The sequence below is a fragment of the Canis lupus genome, chromosome 1 (assembly GCF_011100685.1).
Source record: "Canis lupus familiaris isolate Mischka breed German Shepherd chromosome 1, alternate assembly UU_Cfam_GSD_1.0, whole genome shotgun sequence".
In the NCBI taxonomy this organism is placed as follows: Eukaryota; Metazoa; Chordata; class Mammalia; order Carnivora; family Canidae; genus Canis; species Canis lupus.
Window position 1 is genome coordinate 107282103 of NC_049222.1, and position 9910 is coordinate 107292012.

Sequence of the window (9910 nt, forward strand, 5' to 3'; positions counted from 1 at the left end):
TGGCTTTTCTTAATCCCACCCTGCCCCCCAACAGCTCAGCCAGTATACTTCCAACTCCCAATTTACTCCAATGGGTTTCCCCATTTGCCCCTTTTCTGCATAAGAGCGTGCCTCTGCTGCAGATTCACCTTACAGTTTTGCAGGCAACTTTTTTTGTTTCTTTTTTTTTTTTTAAGATTTTATTTATTCATGAGAGATGCAGAGAAAGAGGCAAAGACATAGGCAGGAGGAGAAGCAGGCTCTCGGTGTGGAGCCCCATACAGGACTTGATCCCAGGATTCCAGGATCACGACCTAAGGCAAAGTCAGAGGCTCAACCTTTGAGCCACCCAGGTGTCTCTTTTTTTCTTTTTAAAATTTTTTAAATTAATTAATTAATTTATTAACAATTGCAGTTCTCTTTTATTCCCCAGTAAACCCATTTTTGCTGGCAAAGCAGTTGGCAGTTTCTATTTTAAGGCTAACATGATATCACAATGGAAATGGAACCCAGACCGTAATAATCGCAAGGAATTTTCTAAGCAAATTCTACAAAAGAGAAGACACTGTGGAGGAGAACCAAAACATCCAGGACATATAAAGAAAGAGGCATCTATAATTCAGATAACCTATCATTTATTTCTGAAAATCTGTGAATGATTTTCTGTGTGGTGAAAAATACACAGCAAGTTGGGTTTCCAAGAAGCAGGCTCAGAGTGTTCCTGAGGAAGCGGCCCAGGGAGTCAGGGCTACAGAGCTGGAACCGCCCTGCAGAGCCTTACACCAGGTGGGCTGCCCTGGGAAGAGGCGTGACCTCGGGCAGGCTGCTCTCTGCATCTGCACCACTGTCAGACCCTTCACATTCATTGCCACCTTGACTCCCCTCAACGACCCGGGGAGTTAGGTGTATTGTGTCCACTTTGCAGAGAGGGAGAATGAGAAGTAAAGTTGAACTCAGGCTTGAAACTGGTGACGGGCTGAAACTTGAGCCCCGCTCTGTCCATCACACTAGTGGGACTCCCACTCATTATTTGGCAACCCGTTTCCATGGAATGGAAAACCATTCTCTCAGGAATTGTACCCGATGTCTCCCTCCCTGAGAAGCCCAAGGCCCTCTACACAGAGGTCGTGGAGCTCGCTGGAGCTGGGGGTCATCACTTCCAGATCTTGATCTCCGAATACTCCGTGACGCTGGTGCCCTCTGGGTCCTGAGGCTTCCAGGGCCTCAGCCCCTGGAAGGTGAAGGAGGCATAATGGAGCTCCTCCTCCTCCTCCTCCTCTTCCTCCAAGGTGGGAACACCAACAGCTGCAGGCCGGGTGGGCTAGGGGCATGGATGCCCCTAATGGACACTCATGCTTATAACCCTGAATGGAGATGAAAGAAGGGTCCAATTAGGATAACTGGACCTGGCAGATAGCAAGGAGGATCCACAAGCAAACCTAGAAACTGAGCACTTACTCTTTCATCTATTCATTCCACAAACATTGGCTGTACCCTCATTCATTTATTTATTAATTCATTCAATAAATATTGCCTGGCCCTTGGTAATCAATTGCCAGGCTCCTAGATTCCTCACAACAAGCTATTAGAGAGACATTACTATTCCCATTTATCAGGTGAAGAAACTGAGTCTAAGTAAATATCCCAAAAATCACACATTGAGTTGTCGGTAGGGCCATTAACATCTGGGTCTCTCTAGCCCCAGTGCCTTCCACCCTATGGAACAGCTGCCCTGTGCCAGGCCCTGGCTCTTCAGTGGGGAACAAAGCAGACGTCATCCATGACCGCTGACTAGCTTGCAGTGGGGGAAGCTGACATTGTTGTAGTCACTTATATTTCCATCTAATGGCCAATTGTGATGTGAGAGGTGGTGTGAGGACAGAGATTTGCTCTGAACTGAACTGCCCTCTGGGACCACTCAGCATTTCAAAAGTTCAGGCAAACGAAATCACAAAATTGTACCAGGAACCCTTAAAGCAAAGGATATTGTGCAGGAAAGGGCTCACCATGGCCAAATAAAGGCTTGACCCTTTGTGCCAGCATCTGGGAGGGAACCTCTAAGTCAATGGACTGTCCTGCCTGATGGGAACATCTCTGTTCACCTGAGGCCTTAGGCCACACCAAGTAGTTTACATTAACGTGACTTATGGTGAGGCCTTGAGCCACATGGTATCAGCTTGACCTCTAGAGGGGATGGAGACCATATAACAAAGGTCATAAAGGTGCTCCATACCTATGTGACCGACCCCTGATAGGAACCCAGGACACAGGGCTAGGGTGACCTTCCTTGGTGGCAATATCATGCCCACACACATGATGCCACACCACATTCCCTGCTTTTTATTACACATCAGTGCTGGGAAAAATCAGCGCCGTGTATGGGGTCTTTACTGGAAGAGATGCCTGGAAGATTCCTGCATGGAACTCCCCTGGGCAGAGTCCAGGTGCCTCTCCCCTTGGCTGCTTTAATCTGTATCCTTTCCCCGTAATCAACTAACTATTAGTATAACAAATCTCAGTGAGTTCTATAAGTCCCTCTGGTGAGCTATTGAACCTGAGAGTGCCTTGGGGACCTGTGAACTTTGTACTTGTTATTTTGGGGAGATCCCCCTGGCATGGTTATTTTGATCTCCTCCCCGTATGTTGGGGAGGAGAGACAGCAAGGAGGGGAAAGTGATTCCATGGGAGGAGATTAGGGTAGGGAGGGCCCAGGTGAACACAGGAAGGTGCTGTGGTCCTTGGCTCTGCAAGATGAGTCAGAGCAGAGAGGAGAGTGACTCCCGGGTCACTGGCCCAGGTGACTGAGTCCATGGGGACCCGAGAACATAAGCCTGTTTGGGACATGACGACCAGCTAAATCATCTAGAGGGGTGTGGCCATCTTTGGGTGGTGGCCAGATAGGATCCCAATGAACAGAGGGCTCATCACTCACCCAGGAGAGGGGACCCAACATGCAGGCAGCATCCTTCCCACCAACTGTAGGCTCAGGAGCCTGCTTCCTGCAGGTCTTCACTCTGAGGGGGAAGCCACAGTTAGCAGCCCAATTGACTCACTATTGTCCCCTGCTTACGAGTCTGGCCAGGCTAAGGAAGGCTGGAGGAGGGACCACAGAGCCTGATAACTCATGAAAATGGGCATAGCCAGGATTAGGGTGGCAGCAGACACTTCTTTGATTTTCTGGCCCAATCCCCAAATCTTACGGCCTCCAGCTGGGGCTGCCCGGGACCCTAGGACTTGGACCCCTTCCACCCCATGCACTCACCCTTTCTCCCAGGGACAGCACTCACATGAAGAAGATGAGGCAGGGACAGAGACTGAGCAGGCCAGCAACACCAGCACCCCCGACAGCCCCCAGAAGGAATCCTCCCCCATGCTCAGGTTTCCCTGTAGGGGAGTGGGGTTTTGGGTGAGTCCCCTCCAAGCCTCAGGATCCTTGTGTGCCCTCCTCCCAAGAAACTCCAATTCTGATGGTCTTCAGCCCCCAACCAGGAGAAAACCAGGACTTTGCCCCCCTGCCCTTCCTCTCTCTCACCCTTTCCCATCCAGACCCCAACCCCACCCCCAGAACATCTTTCCTAGGATCCGGACTCCCTCCTCCCACACCTCTGCCCCCAAGAGCACCCAGACCTGGCAGCAACAGGACAGTGGTGCTCTGTTTCCCGTGCGCATTCCAGGCCTCGCAGCTGAGTCTGAGGCCAGAGCCCAGCGGCCCACGGAGGCTCAGGGAGCTGTTGGCCCAGGGCCCCTCAGCGCTGGAGGTGACGGTCAAGGAGGCATTGCTGTGGTTCCGCTCCAGCAGCCCCTCCCCCAGGCGCCAGCGCAGGGTGGGGGCCGGGCGCGCGTGGGAGGAGCAGGTGCACTGCAGCGCCTCGCCCTCCCAGGAGCAGGAGGGGCTGAGCGGCCGCGGGGGGTCTGGGGGAGGGAGGAGAAGGGGTCAGCGGTGCCCCTGCTCCCCAGGCCCCGGTGTCCTGCCCCCAGGAGTCCCCTCACTCACAGACCACAGAGAAGGTGCAGGGAGACGTGCTGGGAGCCCAGCGAGTTCTGAGCTCGGCAGGTGAAGTCTCCTTGCTCCGAAACCCCTACTTGAGGCAGGTCCAGGATGGGACTTCTGTAGATGGGGGTGGCATTCAGGGCGGGGGACCCCCGGAACCAGCTCAGCTCCGCAGGGGGGTTGCTGTCAGCAGCACAGAGCAGGAACAGAGATTCCCCTTCCAGGACATGAAGAGATGAGCCATTCCCTGGGTATTTCAGTTCTGGGTGGAGAGAGAGAGAGAGAATGCACACTCTGAATCCAGCCCAGAGGCTCCACAGCCCTGGTCCTATTTCTCTCTCCTCTGAATTTCACCTAAGTTGGCTTCAAGAGATCTCCACAAATAGTTTCATAAGCAGATTTATGGTGATATAATCCACATACCATACAATTCCATTTACATACCACAATCAATCTTAGAACCTTTTCATCACCCCTAAAAACAACCCTGTATCCCCCCAACTGCCTCCCCCCCTTACTCCCAATCCCCCCAACCTCGAGCCCCTGGCAACCCCTAGCCACCTTTCTGTCCCTATAGATCTATTCTGGACATTGCCTGCAAATAGAATCATGCTCCATGTAGGCTTTTGTATCTGGCTTCTCTTGTGTGGCATGACATTTCCAAGGTTCTCCTGCTGGTGGCCCCTGTTGATGCTTCACCCCTGTTCATGGCAGACTCATGTTCGTCGCATGGATAGGCTGCGTGGTGCTTATCCACCCATTGAGGGACCCTGACTCCTTCGAGGCGAGCGCCCTTAACTACATTTCTCCCTCTCTTTCCCCAACTGCTGAACACCCCTCACTCAAGCACCCAAAATTCAAGTATCAAACCCTTCAAGGCTTTTCAGGACATGACCTCTACCTCTTCACCTCCTTTCCCTGCCTCGGTTGTCTCAGGATAAATAGGGCATCCACATTTTGCATTCCAAAATTCACAAAGGAGGAAGGGATGCTCAGAGCAAAATCTCCCTTCCGTGATGTCTCCCCGGGCAACAAATCTGTCTCATCAAAAGCAATCATTTATTGCCAGTTTCTGGTATGGTCTCCCGGGGCTATTCTATAACAGCCTTATGTAGGAACGTTGAAAATATACATCCCTGAGACCTCACAGTTTTGCTCCTGGGCATGAAATTTACAGTCTCACTCCTCAGAGCACTGGCACTCCCCAGGAGCTGGTTAGAAATGCAGAACCAGGGCAGCCCAGGTGGTTCAGCGGTTTAGCGCTGACTTCAGCCCAGGGCATGATCCTGGAGACCCAGGATCGAGTCCCACATCGGGCTCCCTGCATGGAGCCTGCTTCTCCTTCTGCCTGTGTCTCTGCCTCTGTGTGTATGTGTGTGTCTTTCATGAATAAATAAATACAATTAAAAAATTTTAGAAAGAAAGAAAGAAATGCAGAACCAGAGGTTCCGCCGGCTTCCTGAGTCACATCTGCATTGTCACAAGATCCCTGAGAAATCTGTGTGTACAACAGAGCTTGTGAAGTATGGCCTCGAGAAACATTCCTCTGTTCATGAGGGGAATGTTAGAGGCGGCATGATCATGAAAACTAAACTCTGGGGCAGCCCGGGTGGCTCAGCGGTTTAACACCACTTTCAGCCCAGGGCGTGATCCTGGAGACCCAGGATCGAGTCCCACAGCGGGCTCCCTCCAGGGAGCCTGCTTCTCCCTCTGCCTGTGTCTCTGCCTCTCTCTCTCTCTCTCTCTCTGGGTGTGTGTCTCATGAAGAAAGAAAAGAGAGAAAGAAGAAAGAAAGAAAGAAAGAAAGAAAGAAAGAAAGAAAGAAAGAAAGAAAGAAAGAAAGAAAGAAAGAAAGAAAGAAAGAAAACTAAACTCTGTGGACAATTGAAGTGCCCACCAAGAGTGGAATGTGAGAAGGTGAGGGACGCCTGGGTGGCTCAGTGGGTGAAGCGTCTGCCTTCGGCCCAAGTCATGATCCAAGGGCCTAGGATGGAGCCCCATGTCAGGCTCCCTGCTCAGTGGGGAGCCTGCTTCTCCCTCTCCCTCTGCCGTTCCTCTTGCTTGTGCTTGCAGTGTCCTCTCTCTCTCTCTCTCTCAAATAAATAAATAAAAATCTTTTTTTTTTTTAAAGAGTGAAACTAAAATGTGGTACCTACAGACAAGGAGAGGCAGAAATTACAGCAGCAAGCAATACAGATGAATGTCAAGAACACAAGGTGGTGCCACATCACAAAAGTCAAGGTAGCTGTGACCCTGCAAATCCACTCCTAGAGCCAAAAGAACTGGAAGTGGGGAGTCAAGCAGATCCTTGTATGGAAGTGTTCAGAGCAGTACTGTTGACAGGAACTACAAGGTGACAACCCAAATGTCCACCCACAGATGGATGGATGGATGGTGGTCCCTCTATACAATGGAACAATATTCAGCCCAAAAAGGAGTGAAACACTGACCTGCACGCACTACAGTGTGGATGAACCTTGATCACATCATGCTGAGTGGAAGAAGCCAGACGTGTTATTTCGTAAAATTACAAGAAAATAGAAGGTATGTGGACGTGTTAATTAACTGGGTTGTGTGAATCCTTTAGGAGTGTAAATGTGTATCAAATCTCCATGTATCAAATCATCACCTTGTACACTTTAGATATATACAATGTATTCATCAATTATACTTTCATCAAAAATAAGATAAAATAGGGACGCCTGGGTGGCTCAGTGATTGAGTGGTTGCCTTCAGCTCAGGGTGTGATCTCGGAGTTCCCAGATCCTCTGCCTGTGTCTCTGCTTGCCAGTTCCTCTGCCTGTGTCTCTGCCCTCCTCCCCCTCGTGTCTCTCATGAATAAATAAATAAAATCTTTTAAAAATAAATTAAAAATAAAAAGTAAAGTAAAGGGGATCCCTGGGTGGCGCAGCGGTTTGGCGCCTGCCTTTGGCCCAGGGCGTGATCCTGGAGACCCGGGATCGAATCCCATGTCTGGCTCCCGGTGCATGGAGCCTGCTTTTCCCTCTGCCTATGTCTCTGCCTCTCTCTCTCTCTCTGTGACTATAATAAATTAAAAAAAAAAAAAAAGTAAAGTAAAATAAAATAAAGAATGGTAACACAGTATTCAGCATAGTGGCTTTCTCCGATGCCAGATGGAAAGGGCTGAAATTGGGAAGGGGCATTTAGGGTGTTCCAAAGGCAAGGTTGCTGTTCTATTCTTTTTTTTTTTAAGTAGGCTCTACATCCAATGCGGGACTCGAACTCATGACCCTGAGATCAAGAGCTGCATGCACCTTGGGATCCCTGGGTGGCTCAGCGGTTTAGTGCCTCCCTTCGGCCCAGGGTGTGATCCTGGGGTCTCAAGATCGGTCTTGCATGGGGCTCCCTGCATGGAGCCTGCTTCTCCCTCTGCCTGTGTCTCTCCCTCTGTGTGTGTGTGTGTCTCTTGTGAATAAATAAATAAAATCTTAAAAAAAAAAAAAAGTTGGGGCAGCCCCGGTGGCGCAGCGGTTTAGCACCGCCTGCAGCCCAGGGCGTGATCCTGGAGACCCAGGATCGAGTCCCATGTCGGGCTCCTTGCATGGAGCCTGCTTCTCCCTCTGCCTGTGTTTTTGCCTCTCTCTCTCTAGCTGTGTCTCTATGAATAAATAAATAAAATCTTTAAAAAAAAAAGTTGCATGCACCATGGACAGAGTCAGCCAGGTGCTCCTGTTCTATTTCTTTTTAAAAATATTTTATTAAAAAAACAAAAAACAAAACAAAAAGGGCAGCCCCGGTGGCGCAGCGGTTTAGCGCCGCCTGCAGCCCGGCGTGTGATCTTGGGGACCCCGGATGGAGTCCCACGTCGGGCTACCTGCATGGGGCCTGCTTCTCCCTCTGCCTGTGTCTCTGTCTCTCATGAATAAATAAATAGAATCTTAAAAAAAATAAAGATTTTATTTATTTATTAGAGACACAGAGAGAGAGAGAGAGAGAGAGAGGCAGAGACACAGGCAGAGGGAGAAGCAGGCTCCATGCAGGGAGCCCGACGTGGGACTCGATCCCGGGTTTCCAGGATCACGCCCTGGGCTGAAGGTAGCGCTAAACCGCTGAGCCACCTGGGCTGCCCTCCTGTTCTATTTCTTAACCTGGATGGTGAGTACCAAGGTGTTCATTTGATGGCGATTCTTCATAACCTGCATGTATTTGACAAATAGTCTTTGCATATAATGAATCACCTGTCATTGCATATAATAAATAGTAAGCAAAAATCATCTGTCACAGTGAAGGGGTGGGAGCGCCTCCCCGCTCTGCTCTCCCTGTGTATCACTCTGGCCCTCCTGGCTTGGCTTCGAGCCCCAGGCTCTGCTCTGCCAGGGAGAGCTCCCATCCCAGCCTCAGGGAGAGGGCATCTTGACCTACCTGTGCAATTTTCTCGGGAGATGCTGATGCCCAGGTTCTGTGGGGCATCTGGGACAGAGACACAGTGAGGAATGGAGTCAGAGTCCACCCTTCCCATGCCACCCACCCCCAGGAGACACAGAAATGGGAATTGAAACAGACAAGTCCTGTGTCCTCCCTGCAGCCCCCCTGAGCCCCCCTGCCTCCCCCCACCCCCCGGGAACCGAGTCCTTGCCCCACACTCACAGGAGACGTTGAGCGTAATGGTGCTTTGAGTGCTCATGCCAGCTTTGAAGGTCACCCGACAGGTGAGATTGGTGCCATGGTCCTGCGGGCGTGGGATGAGCAGGATCTCCGAGGAGTTATAAGCCTCCAAGCCCAGTCCCGAAGGTTTGAGGGCAGGCCCTGTCCAGGAGATGGTGGGGGCCAGCACCCCATCACAGGCCCCCAGCACAGAGCATGTCAGGTGACTGAGGCAGCCAGACTCCAGGGGCTCCTTGACCCAGATATCCGGAGCCTGTGTCAGCTCTGGAGAGGAGAGAAAGAGAGGCCGGACCTCAGAGGGGACTCCCCTGTGTGCTTCCCAAAGAGGCACCCCAACCCTGAACTGACTATGCTCTACTCTCCTGTTTAAGATGAGCAGCAGGGGGTCTGTTTCTTCCCTCAGGAACACCCCCCCACACCTGTTATTGACTCTTGGGGACCTTCCCTACCTCTCACACTCACAATGAGCATGTTACTCCTGTAACTGTGTCTCATGGGACCTCTGTCCAGATGAAAGTAATAGTGTCCGCTGTGTTCCCTCCGGGCGTCTGTGATACTCAGGGAGCAGTCGCCAGCCCCAGGGTCTCCAGAAAGGTGGAAGGGAAGTTTGATCTTCCTCTTTGTTTCTCTGGCTGGTTTGTTGGTGGCCATGAGAACTTCCCCTTTGGGATTACCCTTTATCCGGAACCAGGAGCCATAAGCAGGTGTAGCACTGTGCCTGCCAACCTGGGGGTAGGAGACGGTGCAGGGCACGCGGACACACAAGCCCTCCTGCACCGTCACAGAGTCCTGCACGTGTAGCTCATAGCCTGGGTCCTCCTGCAGGGACCCTGGGGGGACATCGAGGCTTAGCAGCAGCGTCAGAACCAGCACTGCCCCCTCCCCCGCCAGGACCGCCCCCATCCCCAGCTCTCAACCCACTCACAGGCCCACAGCAGAGACAGCAGCAATACCAGCATCTCCAGGGGTCCGGGGCTGGTCTGTCCTCAGTCTGGCTTCTGGATGTGCCTGTCTGTCCCAGAAGGAAGCTCCAACAGGAAGCTTTTGCAGGGAAAGAAGAAGGTAGTGATCATCTACGGAAGAGGAACCCCAGGAAGGAAATCACAAAGTCCTGACAAAACCCTTATTCCAACTTCTCCTTTCGCAGTTGCAAGAAGCAGAGCAGAGAGGAGGCAGGTCTGGCCCTAAAGAAAAGGAGCCCTACATCAGCCTCAGCGGAGGGCAGCCCCAGCAGTGGGGCTTTCAGGGAGTATGGGCTCCAGGTGAGGTGCTGGGGGCAGGATTCATTCATGCACTCATTCATTCATTCATTCA

The 9910-nt window shown here is 51.5% G+C and overlaps 1 protein-coding gene across 2 annotated transcripts; it reads right to left on the reverse strand.

The window, feature by feature from the left end:
• Window positions 1–594: 594 nt before the first annotated feature.
• SIGLEC11 (sialic acid binding Ig like lectin 11) lies at window positions 595–9681 on the reverse strand. 2 transcript variants are annotated; one of them, XM_038528155.1, is made up of 9 exons: window positions 9522–9681; window positions 9046–9426; window positions 8579–8860; window positions 8354–8401; window positions 3974–4232; window positions 3607–3891; window positions 3267–3363; window positions 2912–2993; window positions 595–1343 (listed from the first exon to the last, which is right to left on the reverse strand). In XM_038528155.1, exons 1-6 carry the CDS (start codon window positions 9553–9555, stop codon window positions 3726–3728), a joined length of 1170 nt encoding a protein of 389 aa, XP_038384083.1. In that variant the 5' UTR covers window positions 9556–9681; the 3' UTR covers window positions 595–1343; window positions 2912–2993; window positions 3267–3363; window positions 3607–3725. The 2 variants fall into 2 exon arrangements, with proteins under 2 accessions (XP_038384083.1, XP_038384084.1); XM_038528156.1 differs by having other exon boundaries at window positions 3242–3363.
• Between the last annotated feature and the right edge of the window lie 229 nt (window positions 9682–9910).

Coding starts and splice junctions, on each gene's coding strand:
- SIGLEC11 (XM_038528155.1), bottom strand. CDS start 9,555: ATGCTGGTATTGCTGCTGTCTCTGCTGTGGGCCT. Junction 8,861..9,045: donor GCTCATTGTGAGTGTGAGAG/GTAGGGAAGGTC, acceptor TCTCCTCTCCAG/AGCTGACACAGGCTCCGGAT. Junction 3,892..3,973: donor CTGCACCTTCTCTGTGGTCT/GTGAGTGAGGGG, acceptor TCCCTCCCCCAG/ACCCCCCGCGGCCGCTCAGC.